Source organism: Sprattus sprattus (assembly GCF_963457725.1).
Source record: "Sprattus sprattus genome assembly, chromosome: 9".
NCBI lineage: Eukaryota > Metazoa > Chordata > Actinopteri > Clupeiformes > Clupeidae > Sprattus > Sprattus sprattus.
This window is the reverse complement of record NC_137928.1, coordinates 23936078-23958500: the sequence shown is the minus strand read 5'-3', so window position 1 is coordinate 23958500 and position 22423 is coordinate 23936078. Positions and strand designations below refer to the sequence as shown.

At 43.4% G+C, this 22423-nt stretch overlaps 2 protein-coding genes across 3 annotated transcripts in view; both read right to left on the bottom strand.

The window, feature by feature from the left end:
* Nucleotides 1–837: 837 nt before the first annotated feature.
* On the bottom strand, nt 838–17665 carry prdm10 (PR domain containing 10). The gene is made up of 23 exons (XM_080845243.1): nt 17636–17665; nt 14501–14660; nt 14008–14172; nt 13653–13712; nt 13431–13535; nt 12999–13203; nt 11291–11532; nt 9985–10185; nt 9725–9797; nt 9266–9383; nt 9063–9180; nt 8400–8687; nt 7548–7892; nt 7075–7230; nt 6675–6854; nt 6309–6419; nt 5735–5935; nt 5176–5319; nt 4562–4729; nt 3845–3985; nt 3255–3417; nt 2645–2742; nt 838–2383 (listed from the first exon to the last, which is right to left on the bottom strand). The coding sequence occupies exons 2-23, from the start codon at nt 14567–14569 to the stop codon at nt 2213–2215; spliced, it is 3522 nt and encodes a 1173-aa protein (XP_080701369.1). The 5' UTR covers nt 14570–14660; nt 17636–17665; the 3' UTR covers nt 838–2212.
* A 1216-nt stretch (nt 17666–18881) lies between these two features.
* The window catches only part of aplp2 (amyloid beta (A4) precursor-like protein 2), a 44028-nt gene continuing 40486 nt past the window's right edge, over nt 18882–22423 (bottom strand). For both annotated transcript variants that reach the window (XM_080845244.1, XM_080845245.1), the window contains 3 exons: nt 21930–22007; nt 20880–21035; nt 18882–20766 (listed from right to left, as the gene is read on the bottom strand). In XM_080845244.1, the coding sequence (XP_080701370.1) occupies nt 20665–20766; nt 20880–21035; nt 21930–22007 (336 nt within the window). In that variant the 3' untranslated portion in view covers nt 18882–20664. The remainder of the gene's footprint in view (nt 20767–20879; nt 21036–21929; nt 22008–22423) is intronic.

Genomic DNA, 22423 nt, shown 5'->3' with positions numbered 1-22423 from the left:
TACTAAGCATATGCTGTGTATTTGCTAATGGGGTGTGTGTATGTTATCTGAGAACAGCCACGAACGCTGTTGTAGGATGTAGGACACAAAACGGACAGTGTTTTACTCACTCGATCTGCGCCGTCATTCGTCCTCCCTGTGCTTATCCTCTTTAACGTCAATCCGATATTTAGCACTTCACCTCCTCACCTCCATCTGCCATTGACTGTGTCCAGGTGAGGCATTAGTGTGGTGTACCTGACTAGAACTACTGCTTTGCTTAACAGATCCTCCTCCGATTAAGTGAAGGAGCTGGACCGGCCCAGCTAGCACAACCTGTTCTGTTGGTTGATTAAATCCATTGTGGCTAAATGTTGTCTTTTATTCCTTTGTTTTCTTCATTCCTGTGCTCAGGAGTGTCTGGAATGCACACACATGCCAAACCGGTCCCTCACACTTCACCAAGTTATTTTAAGAGGTGGCACCTAAATCACAAATATAGACGTCAATCACAACTGTACATACAGTACTGTAAGTGCTTGGTTATCAGGACTTTGATCTGGTACAAGTAGTACTGATGAGGTTTTAAACTGTGTACAAATTGCTCATTTAAAAGTTTTTTTGCAGATTATCCACTGGTATGTTAAAATGGAATAAATTACCTGTATTGTTCAATTTAAATTAATATATTCAACAGAGTTTAGAATCCCAATTAAATCCATCACGATCAGTATTCCATTTCGTCTTCCCTGTGACATTCAAAATACAAAAACCATGAAAACGCCAAGCAGCTGAGACAACCCGTGTTTCTAAAAAAACATCTGTTTAATTTTCAACACAAATTACAACAAGGATGAGTTGACTTGGAAACAAGGACAGAAGTACCTGTACAGGGAATTCATAATACAGCTATTTCTTATTTTTACATTGTACAAGTCCTTTCTGACAAACTGTCTTTTTATAAATATTCAACAGGAGTTTCCCTTTTGGGTAGCAAGGAGATGGGCATTTGAAGATGGCACCAGCAGTCAAGTGCATCCAACCAAGTCATTTCAGAATATCAAGACAAGGTGTACACTACCCTGGGAAAAAAACAATATGCCCTCCAGCGTTAATTGAGACTCAAACTGAAATGAAGAAAATCTCTTTCATCAGTGCAGATAAACCTTGTAGTCGGTGTGCTGTCTTCCACTCTTTTGATGGGTGGGACGTGTGAGTCTGATCGGTGGTGACTGATTTCTAAAAGCTTCCATCAGATACTACATCAGAATTCCCCTTGACTCTTCTAAGAGAGCAAGCTCCACATCCGTCCTGCCAACTGCAGGTCCTTGGCAGAGGAGGAATTATAATTTATGGTTGTTATCATTTATAGCAGGAGCAAAAAAAAGGAAGTTTGGCCTTTCATGCAAGCATTTGCTTCCAATGCTCAGTGATCTCCTGAATACCCATAAACAAAATTACATGCCCATGATCAGTCTTTTTGGATTTAAATCTAGGAGGAGATTATCGTAAAGGAGGGAGAATGGAACCACAAACAGCTTGCATTTCCTGTCAGACCTTCTGCCTTCTTTGTGCCCAAAGATGCCATCGGAGAACCGGCCAGTGCGACATGTTGTCTGGTATTGGCATGATGTTGAGTTCAACAGCACCCGGGGCCTGATGAACAGCAGGTCAGAGGATCAGAGGATAGGTCCAAAAGAGCCGGTGAAGAGTTGCCTTTGGAACCGCTCTGCCAGAGCCCCACCAGATCAGGGCGGGATCCATCCCATTAAGCGGCCATCAAGGGTGTCGCTGCGGCCATCAAGGGTGTTGCTGCTGCACCTGTCATCATATGAGTCACCTGGCACCTGTGCAAGTTTAACTACCAGCTCATCCACTGGCCACTTTGCCCTCTTCCAGTTAGGCAGCTTGCATCTCAGGATTCCTTGGAGAGCTAAGAGCGCTCTGGATATCCAAGGGACTTCAGGCCCACGCAACTGTGTGTCAGTGTGTCTGTCCACCTCTCTCCACTTCTGTTCGGTTCAGGGAAGGAGCGTTTCTGTGGTTACCGCTGCATGCTGGAGACGCGGTCAGTCTTACGGTCTGACGGCTTATGTGGATGTGGTTTAGGTGTGTGTTTGGGCTCTCAGTCTTTCTGTGCATTTGATGCAATTCGATTCCTTGGGGAGGAACACTCTGTGCGTTGTGTGTGCGTGTGTGTGTGTGTGTGTGTGTGTAGGTCCGTGTGCGTAGATCAAGGTTTGGTGATGTGGACCTCGTTGGAGCCGTTGGTAGTGGTTGTGATGATGTACTGCGTGGTGGCCGGCTGCTCCAGCGACTCTTGGTGCCCCTGAGCCCCACCGGCAGCCGCACCGCTTGGCTTCCCCTCCAGCTCTGCCTGGCCCTCGGAGATCACATAGCGAGTCTGCACACACACACACACACACACACACACACACACACACACACACACACACCCACACACACACACACACACACACACACACACACACAGCGCACCAATGAAATAGGGAATACGTCAACCATGTGTATTTACTTTCTCAAATCAAAACGTGAGACACCAGTCCCCTGGCAATCCCGTGGAACAATGGCACTGCGTCAGTGGTCTGTTGTATTGTGCCACCGTGATTAGAAGTTAAAAGTATAAGATCACACTTTCACTTACCGTCTTCACCTGACCGCTGTTCACACCAGTCCCTGGGGTACTGGCCTCTGCTATCACATACTGCGCATGAGGCAGCGCCATCATCTGAATCTCTGAGGCTGAAAACACCCACACAAACACACACGCAATTAGAAATGTCACCCACCTGAAAGGTCCAGTACGATCTAATATAAATTGCTTTTGCACAAATGCATCAATCACAGTATAACATCCATGCACCTTGTGTCTTTTTGTTTCATGTCATGATATCTGTATGACAAAAGGACTATTTCCCCTATTTAGTCCTCACCTTAATCCTTTACTTGTGGCATTGCATCTCCCTGACCTTGAACTCTGGTATCCAACATACAGCAATCGTAACAATTCAATATTGCTGTAGTTGTAACAGGCCTAACAACTTCACTCATTAAACCTTACCAAGTGATTTACGTGAGACCACATGTAATAGAATCGGTCATGCTAGCATTCTGTAGCTATGGCAGTTTAGTTTATCATGGTTCATGTTACCAATTCAAAATCATATGGTGAAACTGGAAAGAGGTCTATAATTACGATCCTAGACTCCATTGAACTTCAGGATATGGTTATCATTAAGGGTAGTTAAACTTACGATAACTCCTGTAGTTCCAGTTGCTGGGTAGATAAGTATGCTGAACAGTCCCTTGCACCTGATTTGAGGAGGTCTGTAGCGTGTGACTCTGGGCCAGGGTCACAGGGGTCAGCTGGGTGGGGCTAAGCTCTTGAGTGGTCTGCTGAGAGGAGGGGCTAAGAGGCTGCCCAGATACCGGCTATCAGTATAGGTTGACAGAACAAACAAGTTGCCAGCAGGTATTTGTGTGAGAAGAACATAACTCAAATTTTAATTACACTGATAAGATGATGAGCTTTGAACTTTAACAGTAGTAAACTATCTGTTTCAAAGGGGATATCAGAGAAAACAGCGCACAATCACTAAAGATACCGTGCTAGATTCTGGACACACGAATGAGAAAATACACTTGCTCATTATTTGCCAAGTTCCAGCTGTTTTATCTAATGCTAATCTGACAGAATGGCATGCTGGAGCTTTAGATTGTAATGTCCTTTAGAAAGGTGCATAGTGAAACTAGACAAAGCATGTACATGGTGTGAATAGCTGATGCAGTGCCGTGTGATTCAGAGATGAGCTTGATCAGTGTGAGACGTGACTGTGTGGCTCACCTGGTTGCCTCCCTGCACAGGGCCACCCGTGGGCTCACCCACCTGGATGTGCTGCACCTGGATGGAGTGCTGGCTGTAGCCATGGGGGTCGTGCAGCTGACTCACATCCACCGTGGAATGCTGGGAGTGGGGAGAAGATGCCTGGACAGGAAGAAAAAAAAACATGTTAAATGTTAAAAAATTTAAAATTTCTGCAAAGAATTTAAGGGGTGTCTATTTCTGTTGTGTGAAAGGAAGGAAAAAAAAAAGGACCTTTGCTTTATATCTCTAACTGAAGAAAGAGAAAGAGTGAGAGAGAGAGAGTGAGTGTGTGAGCGAGAGAGTGAGTGTGTGACTGAGAGAGTGAGTGAGTGAGTGAGTTTGAGAGCGAGAGAGAGAGAGAGTGAGTGTGTGAGCGAGAGAGAGAGAGAGAGAGAGAGAGAGAGAGAGTGAGTGAGTGAGTGAGTGAGTGAGTGAGTGAGTGAGTGAGTGAGTGAGTGAGTGAGTGAGTGAGTGAGTGAGTGAGTGAGTGAGTGAGTGAGTGAGTGAGTGAGTGAGTGAGTGAGTGAGTGAGTGAGTGAGTGAGTGAGTGAGTGAGTGAGTGAAAGAGAGAGAGAGAGAGAGAGAGAGAGAGAGTGTGAGTGAGTGAGTGAGTGAGTGAGTGAGTGAGTGAGTGAGTGAGTGAGTGAGTGAGTGAGTGAGTGAGTGAGTGAGTGAGTGAGTGAGTGTCATACATACCGGGGCCACCTGCACCACTTGCAGTTGGATATGCTGTGGCTGTCCTCCTGCACCGGACTGAGACACAGGGATGTACTGGATGCGCTGGTAATCCCCCTGTCCCGGCCGGTAGTCTGAGCCCAGCGTCTGAGACAGCTCCGTCATGGCCTGGGTCAGCAGGTCTGTGGTCTGGAACACATACATACAACCAAGCGGAGTTATTCATTATTCAGCACAATCCATTTCAGGCTAAGCTTAAGAAAATGTAAACCAATGCTGGTAGGAGACCTCAAGCGCAAATAAACATAAATAAAAGTAAAGCAAAAAACTACAAAACAGTATAGATCATGATTCAAAACGTATGTGTGTGTGTGTGTAAATAAACTCTTTTTCATAAGACTAACAACACCGTCATAATCATGCCATGTACTTAAGTCTTCTTCATTCATTATTTCCAATAATACCTGTCATACTCTCAGTAATTGTTATGACCGCTCATAAAGTTTGAAGGTAGGAATAGCTTTTTGGCACGTGACATAGGTTATGAGTATATCTTCCATTATGAGAGCCGTCTTCATCATTACCATCAACGATAAAATGACACAATTAAATCATTGCATGTTAGCGTGTCTCACCACAACGGCCTCTGCGGTGGTGCTGTCGGTGGTGATGACTGCAGGGGTGCTGCTGATGACAGCCGTGGTCATGGGGGCCTGGATGCTGTTGGCCATCTGGGCAAACTCTGGGTGCTTCTTACGGATGTGCTGAACCATCTTAGTCTGCAGAACAAACAAACAAACAAAAACAAAATCACATACACAGATAGAACAAATATCTCCCATAGTAACGGCACCAACCTGGGCCTTTTTCCTGTCCTTTTGGGTCTGTCTTTTTATTTGGGACAAAAATAATCTAAATCTGTCTAATTTAATCCTATGGAGCAAGCAGCAGCATCAAAGCAAACTGCTTGTTTTCGCCACTGACAGGCCCATAATGTTATTAAAACTGTCTGGCAATCTACAGTCACCAGTTTATCTTTCTCTTCTTATTGTCTGGTCCGGAAGAGCTAATAAATGATTTTTTCTACAGTTCCTTTAGCTATTGAGGTAAACAGACACAGGTCTATTGTCTTAGTGATCCTTTCCATGTTGTCAGATGTGCATCCAGATGTATGAGATTACAATGACAACTCACTTTACTGCTGTACTGCTTGGCACAGTGTGGGCAGCAGACGGGTGCCGTGGCGATGGTGCCCGTCAGCTGGGTGTGTGTGCTTAGCATGGGGTCAGGCTCTCCTGGGCCGGCTGGGCGGAGCTTGCGTATACTGGGCGGGAGCTCCGCCCCTGGGTGGTTCTTCAGGATATGTGCTTTTCTCTTACTAGCACTTTTATACACCTGCAGCAGAACACACACACACACACACACACACACACACACACACACACACACACACACACACAAAATGCACAAAGATGATGATCAACACTCTGAGGGATGAGGCATTTAGCTGTGGTACTTGGTACAATTATTTTTTATATCAGATCAATTAATTTCACATGATGGCAGGTCTGGTTATGGATTAACATTTACGCAGCCATGCAACATTTTAAAGCTGCACTCTTTATAGTTTTTATCCATTCAATTATTCAATTCATTTTAAAATATCGAGTTCAACTGCAAACAGATTGCTGGTATCTTGCTGGACTACACTGATGTTTTTTAACTGGGTTATTGATGTGCTCAATATGGAAGGGTGGGTGTGTCTGACCTTGTCACAGTACTGGCAGAAGTAGTCCCTGTTGGGCTTAATGATGGGCAGTGTGAGTTCAGGCACCTCCTCAATCCGCATCTCTGGGTGACGTTTGGACAGGTGATTAACCTAAACCGATGCGCGTACACACACACACACACACACAGACACACACACACACACACACACACACACACACACACACACACACACACACACACACACACACACACACACACACACACACACACACACACACACACACACACACAGATTGAACGCTCAGCACACAGAGCAGAGAGACCATATTGACCCATGCCTAAGCGCTGAGGGCCACTGGGACACAGGGGCGGAGGAGAGGGTGGAGTGAGTCGAGTGCTTTACCAGCATGCCCCGGCGACGGAAGCCCATCATGCAGAGCCGACACTTGAACATGAAGCTCTCAAAGTCGGTGGTTGGCACCTTCTGCTTAAGGGCCTTGGAGCGGTGACTGCGGTCCGCTTTCTTGGCCTCGCGCTCGGGGTTGTGCATGCGCTGCATGTGTTCACGGAGTTTATCTTTCCTCTGACAGAGAGAGAGAAAGAAAGAGAGAGAAAGAGAGAGAGAGAAATACAGTGAGACATTCCAATCTCATTCTTCTCATCAATTCCACCTATTGACATCAACATCTACTAAGTACCCACTCTGTCTGAAGAGTCTTAAGTTTTTATTTTGAATAATTTACACAACATGCAAGGATTTGTGTGTCCTGATTCAGATATTAGAGAAGAGAGCTGCTCTGCACCTTGAACTGCTTGCCACAGACGGAGCACAAGAAGTCCTTGCGGTCGGAGTGGCGGAGCATGTGCAGCCGCAGCTTGTCGGGCCGGCAGAAGGCCTTGTCACACTCGGTGCACTGGAAGATCTTCTCGGAATGGAAGCTGCGCACGTGCTTTTTCACCTGAATAGGGAGAGGAACGCACAGTTCAGATTGGAGCAGATGTGACAGCTCAACAGCGAAGGGTCAACTGGTGTACCTTTTCCCACACCAGAAACGAGTTCAAATGGTGAACCAAAATCATCAAGTCATTAGAGATCACCATTACAGATCAAAATCAAGATGGTTAGCTGAACACAGAAGATAGTAAGTGTCCGCTGCTGGGTTTTGAAATGTTTTCCACAACTAATTTATCGGCATTGATTGGCAGTGATGTGACTCCATGTGATAATAACAGAAAGTGTGTGTATTCGATCAGTAGCCTATGTTTGTTGGTATACCTGAATGAAGTCGGTGAAGCTCTTCTTGCACGAGGGGCAGAAGAAGCATCCATCCACCATATGGATCCTGACGTGGTCTTTGAGCAGGTCCAGTCGGTCGAAGGAGTCGGTGCAGAAGAGGCATGCGTAGGTGCGCTGCTCCGCATGCAGCTGCAGGTGGTCGTCCAGCGCCCCGCTGCTCAGGAAGCCCTTGTTGCAGACGTGACAGGTGAGCGCGCAGGAGTCGCGCCCGTGGAAGCGCATGTGCTGGTCCAGCTTGTCCTTGTCTCGGAAGGCCTTACCGCACTGGGAGCACTTAAAGGGCCGGAACGACTTCCTGATGAACAGGTGCTGAAGCGCAGCATTCTGCAAAAAAAGAGTCGGAGTCAGTCTCCCGGGAAAAACACCAAAAGCCTGCCAATGGGTGAGGAAAAAGGGGCACTACAGACTAGCTTGTGGGAGAGTGTAAGGGGTTCCAATTGTTCACGGCCCTTAGTTTTCAGAGAAAGTAATGGTTTAGCATCCCAAAGGCAACTGTGTGCTGACATTTGCCTAAAATCTGGACAAATACATGAAGCACAGACTACATTCCACGGAGATGGAGGAGAAAACAGATGCGATGGAGAATGGAGGGGAAGCCAATGTACAGTCAAATGTCACGCGGACAAAAATCACATCGTGCCGTGACACCAACATTGCCTCTCTGACCCCCTCCAGGCATTTCGTACCTGCAAGTCCATCTTTTAGGAGAGCCATTTTTGAGAGAGAAACACACACACACATACATACAACATTGTGAAATAACTCTAAGTCACTAGCTAAGACAGGCTATTTCAGAGTGATAGCATGACACAGCGGGCAGAAAGTTCATACCCGTATCCTACGGGCTCGCCGCATGTCCTGGGATGTGAGGTGGGGGTCTGGCTTGATTACAGGAGTCGGGTCCTCCTTGAGGGGCTCCAGAGGGTCGTCTGGTGGGGGCACTGTCTGGTCACTTTCCCCATCTGTTGGGGGCTCAGCGCTCGGCGTCTGTGGCTCCAGCCTGCCTTCCAACTCTGAGTCAATGGCTTCTGACTCAAGTTCCACCACCTTCAGACCATTCAAGGCTCCATCTGTCCTGTCCTCATAGGACAGCTTACTTTCCGGGAACACCAGCATATCCTGCCACAACAAAGTATTAAACACGTCAACAAACACTAAGAAATAGGGATAGACAGAAGGGATAGACAAGAGATAGATAAGGGATAGACAGAGAGTGATATACAGAAAAAGAACACCTCAAAGAGCATCACTTTTATGCAACCTGACACAAAGATACCAAAGGTCTATTTATTAGCTTAGAGAAGCACTTCCTCCAACCACTGATTAAGTTTTCAGAATGGCTACAGCTCAATCTGCATTAGCTAGATCATTGAAAAAATTGAAGTGCTACAAAGTTCCACCAAATGATAAATGACATAAAACAAGACATATTTATGGTAGAGTATTTAAGTCATAGCATGTTTTAAAACTGTTTAACACTTTAAAGTTTGATACCCTTGTCTTCTCCACACTCTCTGCAGGGGTCTCCAGGCGGATGAATTTGGGCGGTCGCCCCGGTCTTCTGCCAGTGCCAAATCGCTTTCGACCCCTCCCTCGACTGCGTCCCTTTGGCCTGCAACACAGAAAAAGGATGAAGAAAGGCCAGGACTCCAGCTGATCTAAATATAAGTACGTATCATATCCTGAGGCCAGTTTACCTATTGACGAGGTCCAGCTTGTCGTCGTGCATGTTGAGGTGCTGCTGGAGTTGCTCAGAGCTCATAAAGCGACGGTTGCACTCGTAGCACGGCCAGTTCTTCTCCTGCTCCCGCAACACTGAGCCACAAAGACAACAGCTCACGCTCACACGAAGTACCACAGCTCACGCTCACACATAGTGCAACAGCTCACGCTCACACATAGTGCAACAGCTCACGCTCACACGTAGTGCAACAGCTCACGCTCACACATAGTGCCACAGCTCACGCTCACACATAGTGCAACAGCTCTAGCACACACATAGTGCAACAGCTCACGCTTGCACATAGTGCCACAGCTCACACTCACACATAGTGACAAAGCTCACCCTCACACAAAGTGCAGCGACAAAGCAAAAATCCACTCCTCCGATTCTCTCCACACACACACACACACACACACCAAAAAAAAAGTCTCACCTTTTCTTTCCTCTTCGGTAACATCATGAATTTTCTGATTAACAAACTCTGCATATGAAGCAGCATACCACACCTAGCAATGAAGAAGGTATCAGTCAGTGACAAAAGGAGCACCCAGGATGGAAACATTACAGGCAGAACTAGGGTGTACCAATCACAGTAGGTTTTAACCATTATTAGGCAGTTTACCCCTAACATAACAGTTTAAAACATCTAGCTTTGGTCTGCTGGTGTCATTCTTAACCAACTGAACCTCTGACCTTGAGCTCCTGTTTGGGCTGGATGTTCTTGATGGTGATGTAAAAGATCTCGGAGCCATACTGGTAGGCCACCAGGTTCTGCTCCAGATGATTGAGGGCTGGTCTGACAAACATCATCCAGTTACTGTGGTCCTCATCTGACAGGTCCAGCCATACGTCCTCACTTTTGTCTCCACCTTTATCAGAGTCCACTGCGTACATCTGAGGGTTGATGGAGGGCAAAGAATGTGAGGTATTTAATTTGAGTTCTCTACTCCACAGACAGACCTCTGTCTATCAAACATAACATATTCAAGCCATAATATCTTCAGTGTGCCCCACATCAAATCAAAACATTTCATTCAACAATAATAATAATGAATAATATCATCTGTTTTAACTGCAGCATGCAAGAACAGATGATATAGTTCAAACATACAGCGCGAGGACACTGCCTGTTTTCGCTGCAAGTCTCCTCAAGTACCGATAAGAGGCTGCTGCCACACTCAAGTCAAGGTTGAGGCTAGATGTGATGTCAGCACTTGATGGTATTTGTTTTTAGTAACAAAACTTGGTGGAGACTCAGCCTGAGAATGCTCAAAAGATTCATTTATATCTCTGATAAAACATGGAATCAGTCCAAGTTAAAGTATCCTACATAGCATAAGGAGCTTCACCCCATAGCTCTGACCTGCCATTAATATGTAGAAGTCTGCTACCTCTGAGAATGTCACACAGTTGGTTTCACAGGGGAACTTGTTGATTAGCATATGTCTCAGAGGACTGTATTCATGGGGGTGGGGACATAAGGAATTCACATGTAGCAGGACATTTTAACCTAAGTCCAATTAAAAGCAACAAACACAAATGGATTGGATTGATTATTGATTATAGTCAATCATTATTAACTCTGATCCTTAATTCTGATTTGCAACTCCTTCACACTTAAAGACAACTGGTGTAAGTTTGGTTTTGTAGTGTGGTGATGGTCAAGCTATCAAGGCTGGCTTCCCTCTTAAAACCTAACAACTTGTCATCCTTCCTACTCATCTTTGGGATTTTCTAGATGAATCAGCTTTGTGAGTGTGGGTTTTTGCCCTCAAGCAGCCTTGTACTGGTTTCTAATCGTTCTTGCCTACGTCAACACAAAATTCTCCCATGGTTATCTTGAGATGTGTTTAGTCATATAGGTCTGGCCTTGTGTGACTAAGGTGGGTCAACTAGCAAATACAGACAGTCAGACACCGTCAGTCAGACAGGGCCGGACAATACAGGGTAACTTTAAATGTGAAATGGAGGTGAGTGAACTGCGGAGGGGATGTCTTACCTTGAGGTGGATGTGAGAGTCCTTCAGCTGGTTCTGCCGCCTCAGAGGGCCCTCCACCGGCCCAAACTGGGTGCGCTTAGGGATGCGGCGCTTGGAGAAGACCCCGCCGACAAACCGGTCGATGTAGAGCACCAGGGGCAGGCTGGCACGAGCTCTCGACAGGACAGGCCGGTTGGGGATAGGGTGCAAGGGACCATGCTTCAAACACACTGAGGGGTTTGCCTTGTTACACTCTTCACACCCTGTTCATGGACATAAAGAAGGAGATGCATTAATGTCGGATTTGTGTTTCTCTTTTCAACGCAAACCTAGGCACTCTGCCATGTCTGTAATGACAATGAAGAAAAACATATTAACAGAGGTGTTTGTTCCAAATTAGTCTGTTATACTGATAAGCTAGGCTAAAACCAAAATGCCAAGGTATCCATCTCAACTGGAACATCATCAGAAACAAAATATAAATCTTCTGCGAGGAAGACCAGTTTTGGTTAAACAGCTAAAATGCCATTTTGAAGGCAAGGGACCATACTTTGTGCCTCATATTACAATACTCAACTAATAATAATTGCTCTCACTTGACATAAAAGAGAATCGGATCTCTAAACTAGTACCAGAAATACAAGTTTAATTTAATGGAAATACCAAACAATTACAGTAAAGCACCACTGAATTATTTGTGGCTTTATAGAGCTATTCAATCACACACAAGCTTTCTGCCACTCTGGATGTCATCTGGATAACACATACTCTGAAGTCTGAATACTGGAAAAATCTACATGACAGAGGCTCCATTCCTCTGAGCTGAAAGTGTGCAAAATGTCATGTGAATTTCACAATTTTTGTGGAACATTTTTAGAGGTCTAAATGTCTATGGCAGTAAAATTCCAAAAACCTCACAAGGCCCACTCACACTGACAAGATCTAATAAATAAGTCTTGAATAAAGTCAATGCCTTGAAGATGAATTATGCACATAAATGCATGAGGAGAATAATGATAAAAGGAATGAGGGATTTTAACACGACTCACTGCTTTGTAAAACAATTCATCACAGAGGTACTGGGACAACACTTTAACCCATTACTATGATGATGAAATATAAGACAGTTAAGCCCCATCAAATATAATACAATTAAGCCCCATCAAGAGCATCAAATACATTTTCAATGAGGTAATGGCCGTCACTGTTTAATCTTACAGTAATTCCTCACAGTACAATGACTGCAGCTGCAGGCCCTTACCACTCTATTTGGCATGCAGCTCGCTCATGACCCTGACCACTCTATTGGGCATGCAGCTCGCTCATGACCATGACCACTCTATTGGGCATGCAGACGCTCATGACCCTGACCACTCTATTGGGCATGCAGACGCTCATGACCCTGACCACTCTATTGGGCATGCAGCCGCTCATGACCCTGACCACTCTATTGGGCATGCAGCCCGCTCATGTCCACTCTATTGGGCATGCAGCCGCTCATGACCCTGACCACTCTATTGGGCATGCAGCCCGCTCATGTCCACTCTATTGGGCATGCAGCCGCTCATGACCCTGACCACTCTATTGGGCATGCAGCCGCTCATGACCCTGACCACTCTATTGGGCATGCAGCCGCTCATGACCCTGACCACTCTATTGGGCATGCAGCCGCTCATGACCCTGACCACTCTATTGGGCATGCAGCCCGCTCAAGGCGCTAGGCACTCACAGAGGCTCTGAGGAGTGAACGGCTGCGGAGGTCCAGGCTCCCAGTCGTCAAGGTCTGAATCGTTTCCATCGTCGTCGTCGTCATCATCATCGTCATCGTCGTCTTCAGAATCCACCGTGGAGTCTGTTGCCGCAAGAGGACTGGCGGCGGAGTCTTCCACACTCGTCATGGAGGGCAGGGAGGGATGAGAATCATCCATCTGTCCCTTGGATTGCAAATACAAACAAAACAATAAAACAATGAAAAAAGGCAAACCGCAAAATAGATCAGCAAGTTTGATATGTTTGACTGTTCAAATATTCTACACAGCTGTCTTTTTTTACGCACAGTAGTTCATGAATCAGTGCTGGCTCCGATTTCACTACTCAAGTCCATTTTGAGTCCATTGTGAAGAATTTGTGGACGGGGACTGCAATTTAGGAGCACCCTCACCTGTGCCACAGGCTCCAGGATCGCCTGAGGACCATCAGCTACATTGCTTAAGACATGCAGGTTGGCTGTGTTCATATTTTGACCACTTGGAAGCAGGACTGTCACCTTTAACAAGAAAAATACATTCAACATGCAAATTCAAATAACACATTTTCAAGGTCAAGAAAGGTTTATCTAAACAGGTCATGTGGATGCTGCATTCAACTGTCAAGGCTGAGTCACCTGCTGGGTGGTTCCATCCTGCTGGATGTAAGCCACTTGAGGCTGGTCAGCAAACACTGCCTGGAAAACCAAATGTATGATATGGTATGAAAAGAAGCCTGTATGGAGTGCATTCACACATTAGAATAGGAGAGTACAACTCCTGCTCATGATGTAAATCCATTTTTTTTAGACAATCCAGAGAAGCCAGGGGCTATATTGAGGTTAAGTCCACTTTTTTCTTTGACTTTGCTCTACATTCCCATCCTTATTCCACGCAATGGGAATCCCAGAAACTGCCCATCTATACCTGTATCCCAAAATATGGTGAATGCATGATTGACTTTACATATGGCCAAAGTCCTCTGAGTCGTACCTGTGCCGTTCCATCCACTGGGTGGATATACACCAGCGTGTGTTCCGCTGACTCCACAGAAGTGTAAGAGCTTCCATCTGCAGTATACACCACCTGCTGCTGGCCCCTGTCCTGCTGGTCCCCACTGTACACAATCTGGGCCACTGTGCCACCTTCAAAGTGCACCTGGATATATCCACCAATGGACATTTTGGGGGGCAAAAAGCTTTCAATAACAACACTTTAATGTTATGTGGATATTGCACATGAGATCAGTTGGTATGAAAAATGTATCAAATTCAAATATATCAAATACATGTGTGTGTGTGTGTGTGTTTTCAAGCACAAATGTAGGCTTCATGGTTGTAAAATACACAGTGGAAAAGACTGCACCTCCACCATACAGTCAGTCTAAATCTTGTTGCATTTTTATTCAACTTTTTTGTCACCAGAAACTACTTATTGCTGAGCCTTTAAGTGTAACAGTGTTGATGCTCCGGACATGGACACAGACCTGAGTGGCGTTGCCAGATTCAGCATTAGAGGTCTGACTCCACATAGATGACTCCTGCTTGGTTTCCATGACGACACTGTTGGAGGTTTTTGTGGGTTCCTTTTCACCCTCACCTAATTATGGCACACCTGGAGTAGGACACCATCCAGGTTGCAGATGGCTGAAAGAGACGCCTAGGTCAGAACAGATCTCCTTTCTTGAAGGGCTGTTGTTGTAACGTTACATATTCAGTCTATCAACGTATAGGAAGTGCGGCGTAGATAAGGGGGTTGCAACAAATGTAGCTTGTAAAACAGAGAATACACAGTGAACGGATTATGCATTGGGTGAGAATCTGATAGGGATATCGTGTTTGGTTCCAGTGAGGCCATCATAAATGTCTACCGATGTGACAACGTGGGTCAATTATACATGGCATTTTGTCTGACGCTACAGGACAGCGAAAAAGGTGCTCAATGCGACCATTGTCTTAAACAGGCATGAAAACGGGTAAGGGGTGAAAAAGGTGAGGAGGATATTACCCCTCTGGGGGGGTCCGGGGGCGTGCCCCCCCTGTAAGTAAAATTTAAATATTCCATATTTTAAAGCGTCAATCTGATGAAGTTTGAGATGCTTTTTTTCCAACCTGGGGAGAGCTGGAGAAACTTAGCTTCAGCCATGAGTCAAAAAATATTTTGGCCTCCTTACTTAGTATTATGCAAGCCATTTCATGCCAGCCTGTCACTGGGTCTATCATTTACAGTATATGAGGCACAATGTGGTAAGGGCACCACAAATGGCTTAATGCATAGCCCCCACGAGAGATGCCGTAACTTAACTTGTCTACTCTTCCATCATGATTGACAGCCAATACAATGTTATGTAATTCAGATTTCAATACATTTTATTGGCGAGGCCCTTCGCGTTAATATTTCCATGCACTCGCATCATCCAGTTATTCAACATAATAAATCAGCAGCGAAAAAAACAATACAATCATATATTCTTTAGAAGTACTAAATGATGCAAAATGTAAGGATCTCTTTTCATTTATGGAATTCTTGTCAAGAAAATATGATTCTATTGTTTTTTTAGCCGCTGATTTATTATGTTGAATAACTGGATATATATATTTAAAAATATGTTAAGCTCCTATTAAAGTATCCATCTATCTACTTCCAGTGGCACTTGCTCTTGACTGCTTTGCCTCATAGCTTGGCGACTTGGCCTTTTTGAGCAGAGCATCACTGAAGCCTTCCATGTGACAAGAGTCCCCTTTGCAGCCATGCTCACCTTTCTTGTCACCAAAGTGCTTATCATGTCAGTGCTCAGGGTTGCACTGTATTGGGTCTTGTTTATGGTAACGAGACTGAAAATGGTCATCTGACGTCATGATTTGTTTTATACCTGCAAGGCTTGTAAGTTGACTGGCTGAAATAGTAGGAATTATTTGAACAGTCTGTAGTCAAACACCTTTGCAATGGTCACTTTGCCCCAACAGAGCGATTCAAAGTTAGAACAGGGAGTCTCCGTGGCGTTTGAGTTAATGTAGCTAAATTATCTTACTCCATCAGTTATTCACACCGTAGCCGTCTCGTAACCAGGCTAATCACATCATTGCTAACTTTTTCATACTTGTATCTGAAGGTTATGCCCCTTGAAATGAATCATCCCGTTAAGTTACCGAACACATGTTTTAACGTTTTATATGGTAACATTACGGTCACACCAAAAAAATGCGTCCAGCAGGGGTTCCAAAATTGTCCGGGATTTTGCCTCGTCGGATATTATTGTTTCTCTGGGTCTTTCACAAATGAGTTATTACGTCTTTACACGTTTTGGAAAGGGTATCACTTACGTTCCACCTTCTTGCGCGAGCTCTGTCATTGGTCAAACTTTCCCAGTGTTGACAGATATAATTCATTATCCTCCAAATACGATCATTTTGAGCCTTTGATATGATACACAATTTACAATCTGGCAACACTGAGCACCTTGCCGCCGCCAGCACTAGTTCAGTACAAATGTACATGTCATCTGAATATGAAAAATATGTCCAACCCCCCCCCCCACACACACAAAAACAAAACTCATCGAATCTACACGATTCACGTAGGTCACCTATTTTGTTTTCAAAACGGCGAATTTCGCTGAAAGGTGAGTGATTCTCATGCCTGCTTAAATAAATCATATGGTTTTAAGAAGCACAATCTGAGTAAGTTGATATGCTAGCTGCTACTTGCTTTTCGTTTGACTTGGACCGGTATAGGTTGGTCACCACCGGTTTAGCTAGCCAGCTAGCTTGTTAAAGGCTAATCTATCTAGCTAGGTAGAGAGTGGTTGGGCTCTGACACTGAAAATAACATGAAACTGACAAGTCACCACAGAACATTTTGCAGTGGAGAAGTCAACAACCTCACTTGTCAACCAAATGTACAAGCTCGGCACTGTTCGCAAGGAACGGTCAGTCTAATAATTCTATGGGGGTAAACGACAAACGCGGACGAAAATGTGCGTTGGGGCGCAGGATAAAAAATGGAGTCAAAAGTGCTGCATCAAAGCTCGGTTGTAATGATACCGTCGATAATTTAAACAGCAATACAAATGATTTTAGTTGTACATTGGGTGTTTTTAGTCTACCCCCCTATATTGACCCCTAAGGTTCTGAGTTCCAAACGGACTATACCACAAAAATCTACGTCGCTTAAACACGGGCATTTGAGGCGTCCCTATACCCACATTATCGCACATAACACAGGCGAGAGAGACAGCGAGTCGGGACATATTTGCAGCAAACCTATACAACGCGACCAGTATCATGTAATAATTTGGTGAGACACCAATTACATTTTCGTGGGACCCAAATATTGAGAATAGACCCTCCCGTCCCCCCTTGTAGGCTACTTGGGCCCAGCCCTGTCTATGCTGTAGAACAAGGAAGGATAGTCTCCATTTTGGGTGGGACTAAACAACAACAACCACATTTGAACAGATCTATAGAAAGCTACATCTTTCCATCGATACGAACACAACAGAAGACTACCAAGTCTAAACAAATACTTACAGAAAGATTAACTGGTGACGGTAGTTTAAAGTTGGTTTGGTAATATTACCGCGTTTTGATTAATTTTATGAAAACGTACAAGTGGATCTTACCTCAGAATGGTAGCTGCAGAGATGGCTGCATTGCATATATTAACATAATCTTCCTAGCAACACATGTGGACCTAGCGGCTGGTTGGTGGTCTGTCGTGCTTCTACCTTCAGCAACGTATGGAGTTCTACCTGCCGTGCTTTTAATCGACCATCATAGAAAATTAAACTTTAAAAATGTATTTTGATTTTTTTTTTAGACTAACAACGATATTTGCTGGTAAAAACAATGTGCGCCTCGAAAGACCGGTCACGCTGATGACCAATGGGGAAAAATCCGCCATTTCTCTTAGACCAATCGGAAAAAATGTGCACAAACACTATCCAATAGAAAACCGAGGTTCTTGACGATTGCGCAGGTGGTTCTTCTAAATCAGAACTGTAACTTTATTATGAGAAATAAATACAGCAATGTAAAGGTCCCGTTGATCTGGCTATATAAAAGTCCTTCTGGCCACATGCACACCTTTGGAATTACTGTTACTTACTTCTTCTATCTGAAAGTATACTTGAATATGCGTTCTGAATAACTCGAACATCATGACGCAAAAGCCTGTAGATTATTAGATTATCAGAACATAATAAAATCAAGTAAATACAAGTGTCTACAGTTTTAAACAAGCTTGAATCAAACTTTCATTTTTATTTTATGGAAATGTATACTTACCCACCACATAGGCCTAGGCTACCATTCATTGCAACAGAAACCATAGCCAGTAGATGGTCAGAGCCATGTCAGTTTCTCTCCATTTTATACGTTCTATTAAAGAACTCCAGCATCTTCTGATTTGCACCACAGCATCTATTTTTTCTTCTCCCTTCTGGTTCTTTTCTGGTCCTGGCTGGATCCAGTTTACCCTCTTGTCTCGTCTTCAGTTTCTTGCCAGTCTGATGCATCAAACAACCTTCATGTAAACGTACATGCTTTATTAAAAATAATGTTTTTTTTTTTTAGGTATACTTATATGCTAACACTTTATTCTAAACGTCTTTTGTTTGTTTGTTAGTATACAGTATATTTTTTAATTTTAAAAGCTTACCTTTAGGCTACTTAAGTATTGGTTGCCAAAAATTGGGGTTGAATCATTCATTTCCATCAGTGATAGCCATTTTCAATATTAGTTATGTCTTCACAACATAAGTAAGTTTAATGCAACCTTGGTGATGTATTTGGTTCTGAAGAGGTCATTGGAATGTGTGGAGTGTGAGACTTCATTCGAGGTAATAATGAACACACGCCACTCCTAAATGGAAGTAGTGAGTTTATTGATGTGTTTCCCCCCTGCAACCAAATCAATTTCAACTGGAGTCAACCTACTTCTCAACTGATGTATTCCACTTATTAGTTGTTGTCACCTCTTAAGCCAATCCACCATCAAACAGGCAATTAACAAGATTCAAGATTTTGAAGCCATTTTGGGTGCATAGTCGGACAGTTACATACAGAGATACTGTCACAGGAAGAGAAAAAATAGAAAAAAGAGAACAAACTTAAAAATATATATCATTTCATATAAGAACAATGCACACCACAGGTTGTCCTCCATAAAAGTCATGATTGCAACATCAACTATACAAGCATACAAAGACATTACTAGGAGAGGAAAAAATGATTTAATGATTATAACTCTTTCTGTGCATCCTTGAACTGCATAAATATACACACTTGCAATCGTTCAGAACAATCAGTAAAGCTCTGATCTTGTCCAGGCCTCCAGCTTCTATCATCTTTTTGAGGTGCATTTAAGTTGATATAGATGAACAAAGTGTGAAACATGAAATATTACTTCAATTTTGAATAGTATGTTTATATCTAATTTATGCTCAAGGCATTTCTTCATTTGGATGGGGCAAATTACACATTGTCTCTGTCCTCACATTCAGTAAAGCAGAGTGGAGAAAACGATGTGGAGTCACCACTTCACCAGCGACTCCGGCAAACATCTAACAAGCAAATGTTGTATGTACACTTGACATTTAGGTATATGTGTGCATGCTTTTGTGTATGCATGTATGTTTATGGAATAATACCATACCAAAATACAAATTCCTGTCTCATTAGGGAAAATACACAAATTGATTGGTATGTTTGCACAAAGGTTTGTTCCAAATGATCTCAGGACACAGTGTCTGGCTGTGAGTTAGTGACACGAGGAGTGATCTTATTCATAAAGTTAAAAATAACGTTTGAAAAGGTGTTTGTCCCTATGGAAGACTGGAGGCCTGAACCCTTATGCATAAACCTCTCATGGCTTTTCACCTTCAGAAACCATGTGACCATCAGTACTTAGGTCACACCACTTGAAATCAGTACCTCAGCCCTCACATTAGCTCTGCGAAACAAGAACCATGTTGAAGAAAACACCTACTTTTTCATATATATGTATAGACAGACAGATAGATAGATTTGTTTATAATAATAAAAAACAAAGTAAATTAATTCAGTGATTTTCTTATCATATTTTCTCATTTCTTTCACTATACATTTAGGTCGGTACAAAGAATCTTCATATACAAGCAATCTATCGAAAAGGAAAAGGACCGTCTGAATGAGTGGACCATCAGCGGGACATCGGAGGAGTTTTTTTTTTTTTTACAGAGAACAGGCAATGTCTTGCTGTTGATTGTTTCTCATTTAGTCATATTTCACTATTTCAAATCGGTTTAGTCTGATTTGCCTTTTTACAAATGAGAGAAAAACATTTAAAAACAAGATAGTAATGCATCTAACTCTCAGATACTTGTGTGTAAATACAGAGAATTTTGCAGAATCACATTTTCCAAAAAATTAAAATCTCAGATACAGCGGCTTTGAAAAGATAAAATAAAAAGAGTAAAACATAGCTCAATGATACAACAGTAGAAGTAGTAGCATTATCTAAGAATTGTTTTTAATGGACCAGAATAGTCATTTCTGATGCATGAAATGATTTTGACAAGAGCAGTTGTGTTATTGGTCAGTAGTATGTTCCCCCTTTCCCCAGCCTCACTCTCCTTCTCTCCATCTACACCGCGCCACACGTTCTCCCAGATTAAATCTGCATCTGCTCCAGGTATTTGTAGGTTGGGTTCTCATACCCATGGTTCTGCATCTTGCTAAGGTGACGTTCCTCAGGAGTGAGCATTGGATCAACCTGCGAGAGTGAAGAATAAATCAGTTCAAGCTAAACTGAATACTGCTTGACAACTAATATTGTATATTCCCATGTTTTAAGTTCCAGTCTTCCAGCAATGACTGGTGGCTCACCTCAACAATACCATGGCTTATGGTGCCATACTGCCTCTTCCTAAGCAGAACCAGGCTGATCACAATCACAGTTGCTATGGCCACTGCGATAACAAGCAGGCCAATGAGAGCGCTGCTCCCAAAGCTGAAGTCCTCTCCCAGAGGACGGAAGGTTTCCTATTACAGAGGAGTCAGAAGAAAATAAACATGAAATGGAGAAATTACACAATTGAGCCATCATAATTCTAAGTCATCGATTTACTTATTGTTTATTGAGGTTTTGAAGTGGGACAACTGTCTTGAAATAACGCTCAAAAGATTTAGATCTGAAAAGACTCTATGACAATGCAATATTTCATGAACTAGAATCAGAATATTCATCTCTTTATCTTGGGTGAAGTCACAGATGGATTACTTAAGCAATGCTGACAACGTTAATGCCAAAAGCCGAAAGAAAATGACTACATCCCATAATACTCCCATAATAATACACAAAACATGTTTTATAATATAAACACAGCCATTTTTACACATGCATGACAGACAACACTAAGAAAGTTAAGCATGCAGCAGTCTTTGGTTTTATATGGACATCGTTGACTTACTATTTTATTTTTTAACCTTACACTGATATACTGATAATTACATATGACGTTATATTCCTTCAAACATATGATGTCAGGCGAGACCTATTGCCATGCCTGTTCTTTGACGCACAAAGGTTGTTAGCATAAAAACAGATGTGGAACACACGTATAGAGGAAATTAACTCATAACCACATCCATCCACAACAGACCCAAATAAGGAAAACAAAAACACACACACATACACTCACAAACAAACATCTACATATCAACACTCACAAACACATGCAGTGAAAAGGCAGTCAGACATTTGAACCATGATGGAAAACTTGTGGTAATGAGGGTGCAAGTTGCCGTCTTGTCTGCTCAAGCCGTGGCTGGTACACGGCGCCAGCAGAGGACACAAGCAGGATTCCCCCATTAACTCTAAAAACACAAATCTGTCTGCAGTTCCCAAGAGAGACCACTGGGGGGCACTGTACTCACCATCTCATCATCATGCATAACGCTGATTTTCTCTGCACTGTAAATCACTTCTTTAACATCCAGAGTCTCATCAATCACCTGTCGACACAGACAGGGCAGGCCAAGTTAAACTTGTCAAAGTAAGTAAATGCATGTGTGTGTGTGTCTGTGTGTGTGTGTGTGTGTGTGTGCGTGTGTGTGTGCGTGTGTGTGTGTGCGTGTGTGTGCATGTGAGTATATGAGATATGAGTGTTGTTGGTTTAGGTGACATCAAATTGTGCTTTTTCTTCCCTTTGAGTAGGATACATGGGCAGATTTGCAAAAAAACGGTTGTAAGAGATGTTAAACTGTCGTGAATTACAGAGAGAGAAAGAGAGAGAGAGAGAGAGAGAGAGAAAGAGAGAAGGGGCTATTGAAAATGTTTACATTTTTTCTCCCTTCTCACTGGAGGTCTGAAATGAACTGTTTGTATCATTGACTTAATGAAACACTTTTTAACTAAGCTATGAAATATC

What these genes read in the sequence shown, in the direction of transcription:
- prdm10 (XM_080845243.1), bottom strand. Translation starts at nt 14,569, where the DNA reads ATGGAAACCAAGCAGGAGTCATCTATGTGGAGTCAGACCTCTAATGCT. An exon ending in AGGATGGAACCACCCAGCAG is followed by an intron (nt 13,536 to 13,652) that starts GTGACTCAGCCT and finishes TTCTTGTTAAAG; the next exon opens with GTGACAGTCCTGCTTCCAAG. An exon ending in TCCTGGAGCCTGTGGCACAG is followed by an intron (nt 13,204 to 13,430) that starts GTGAGGGTGCTC and finishes TTGCAATCCAAG; the next exon opens with GGACAGATGGATGATTCTCA.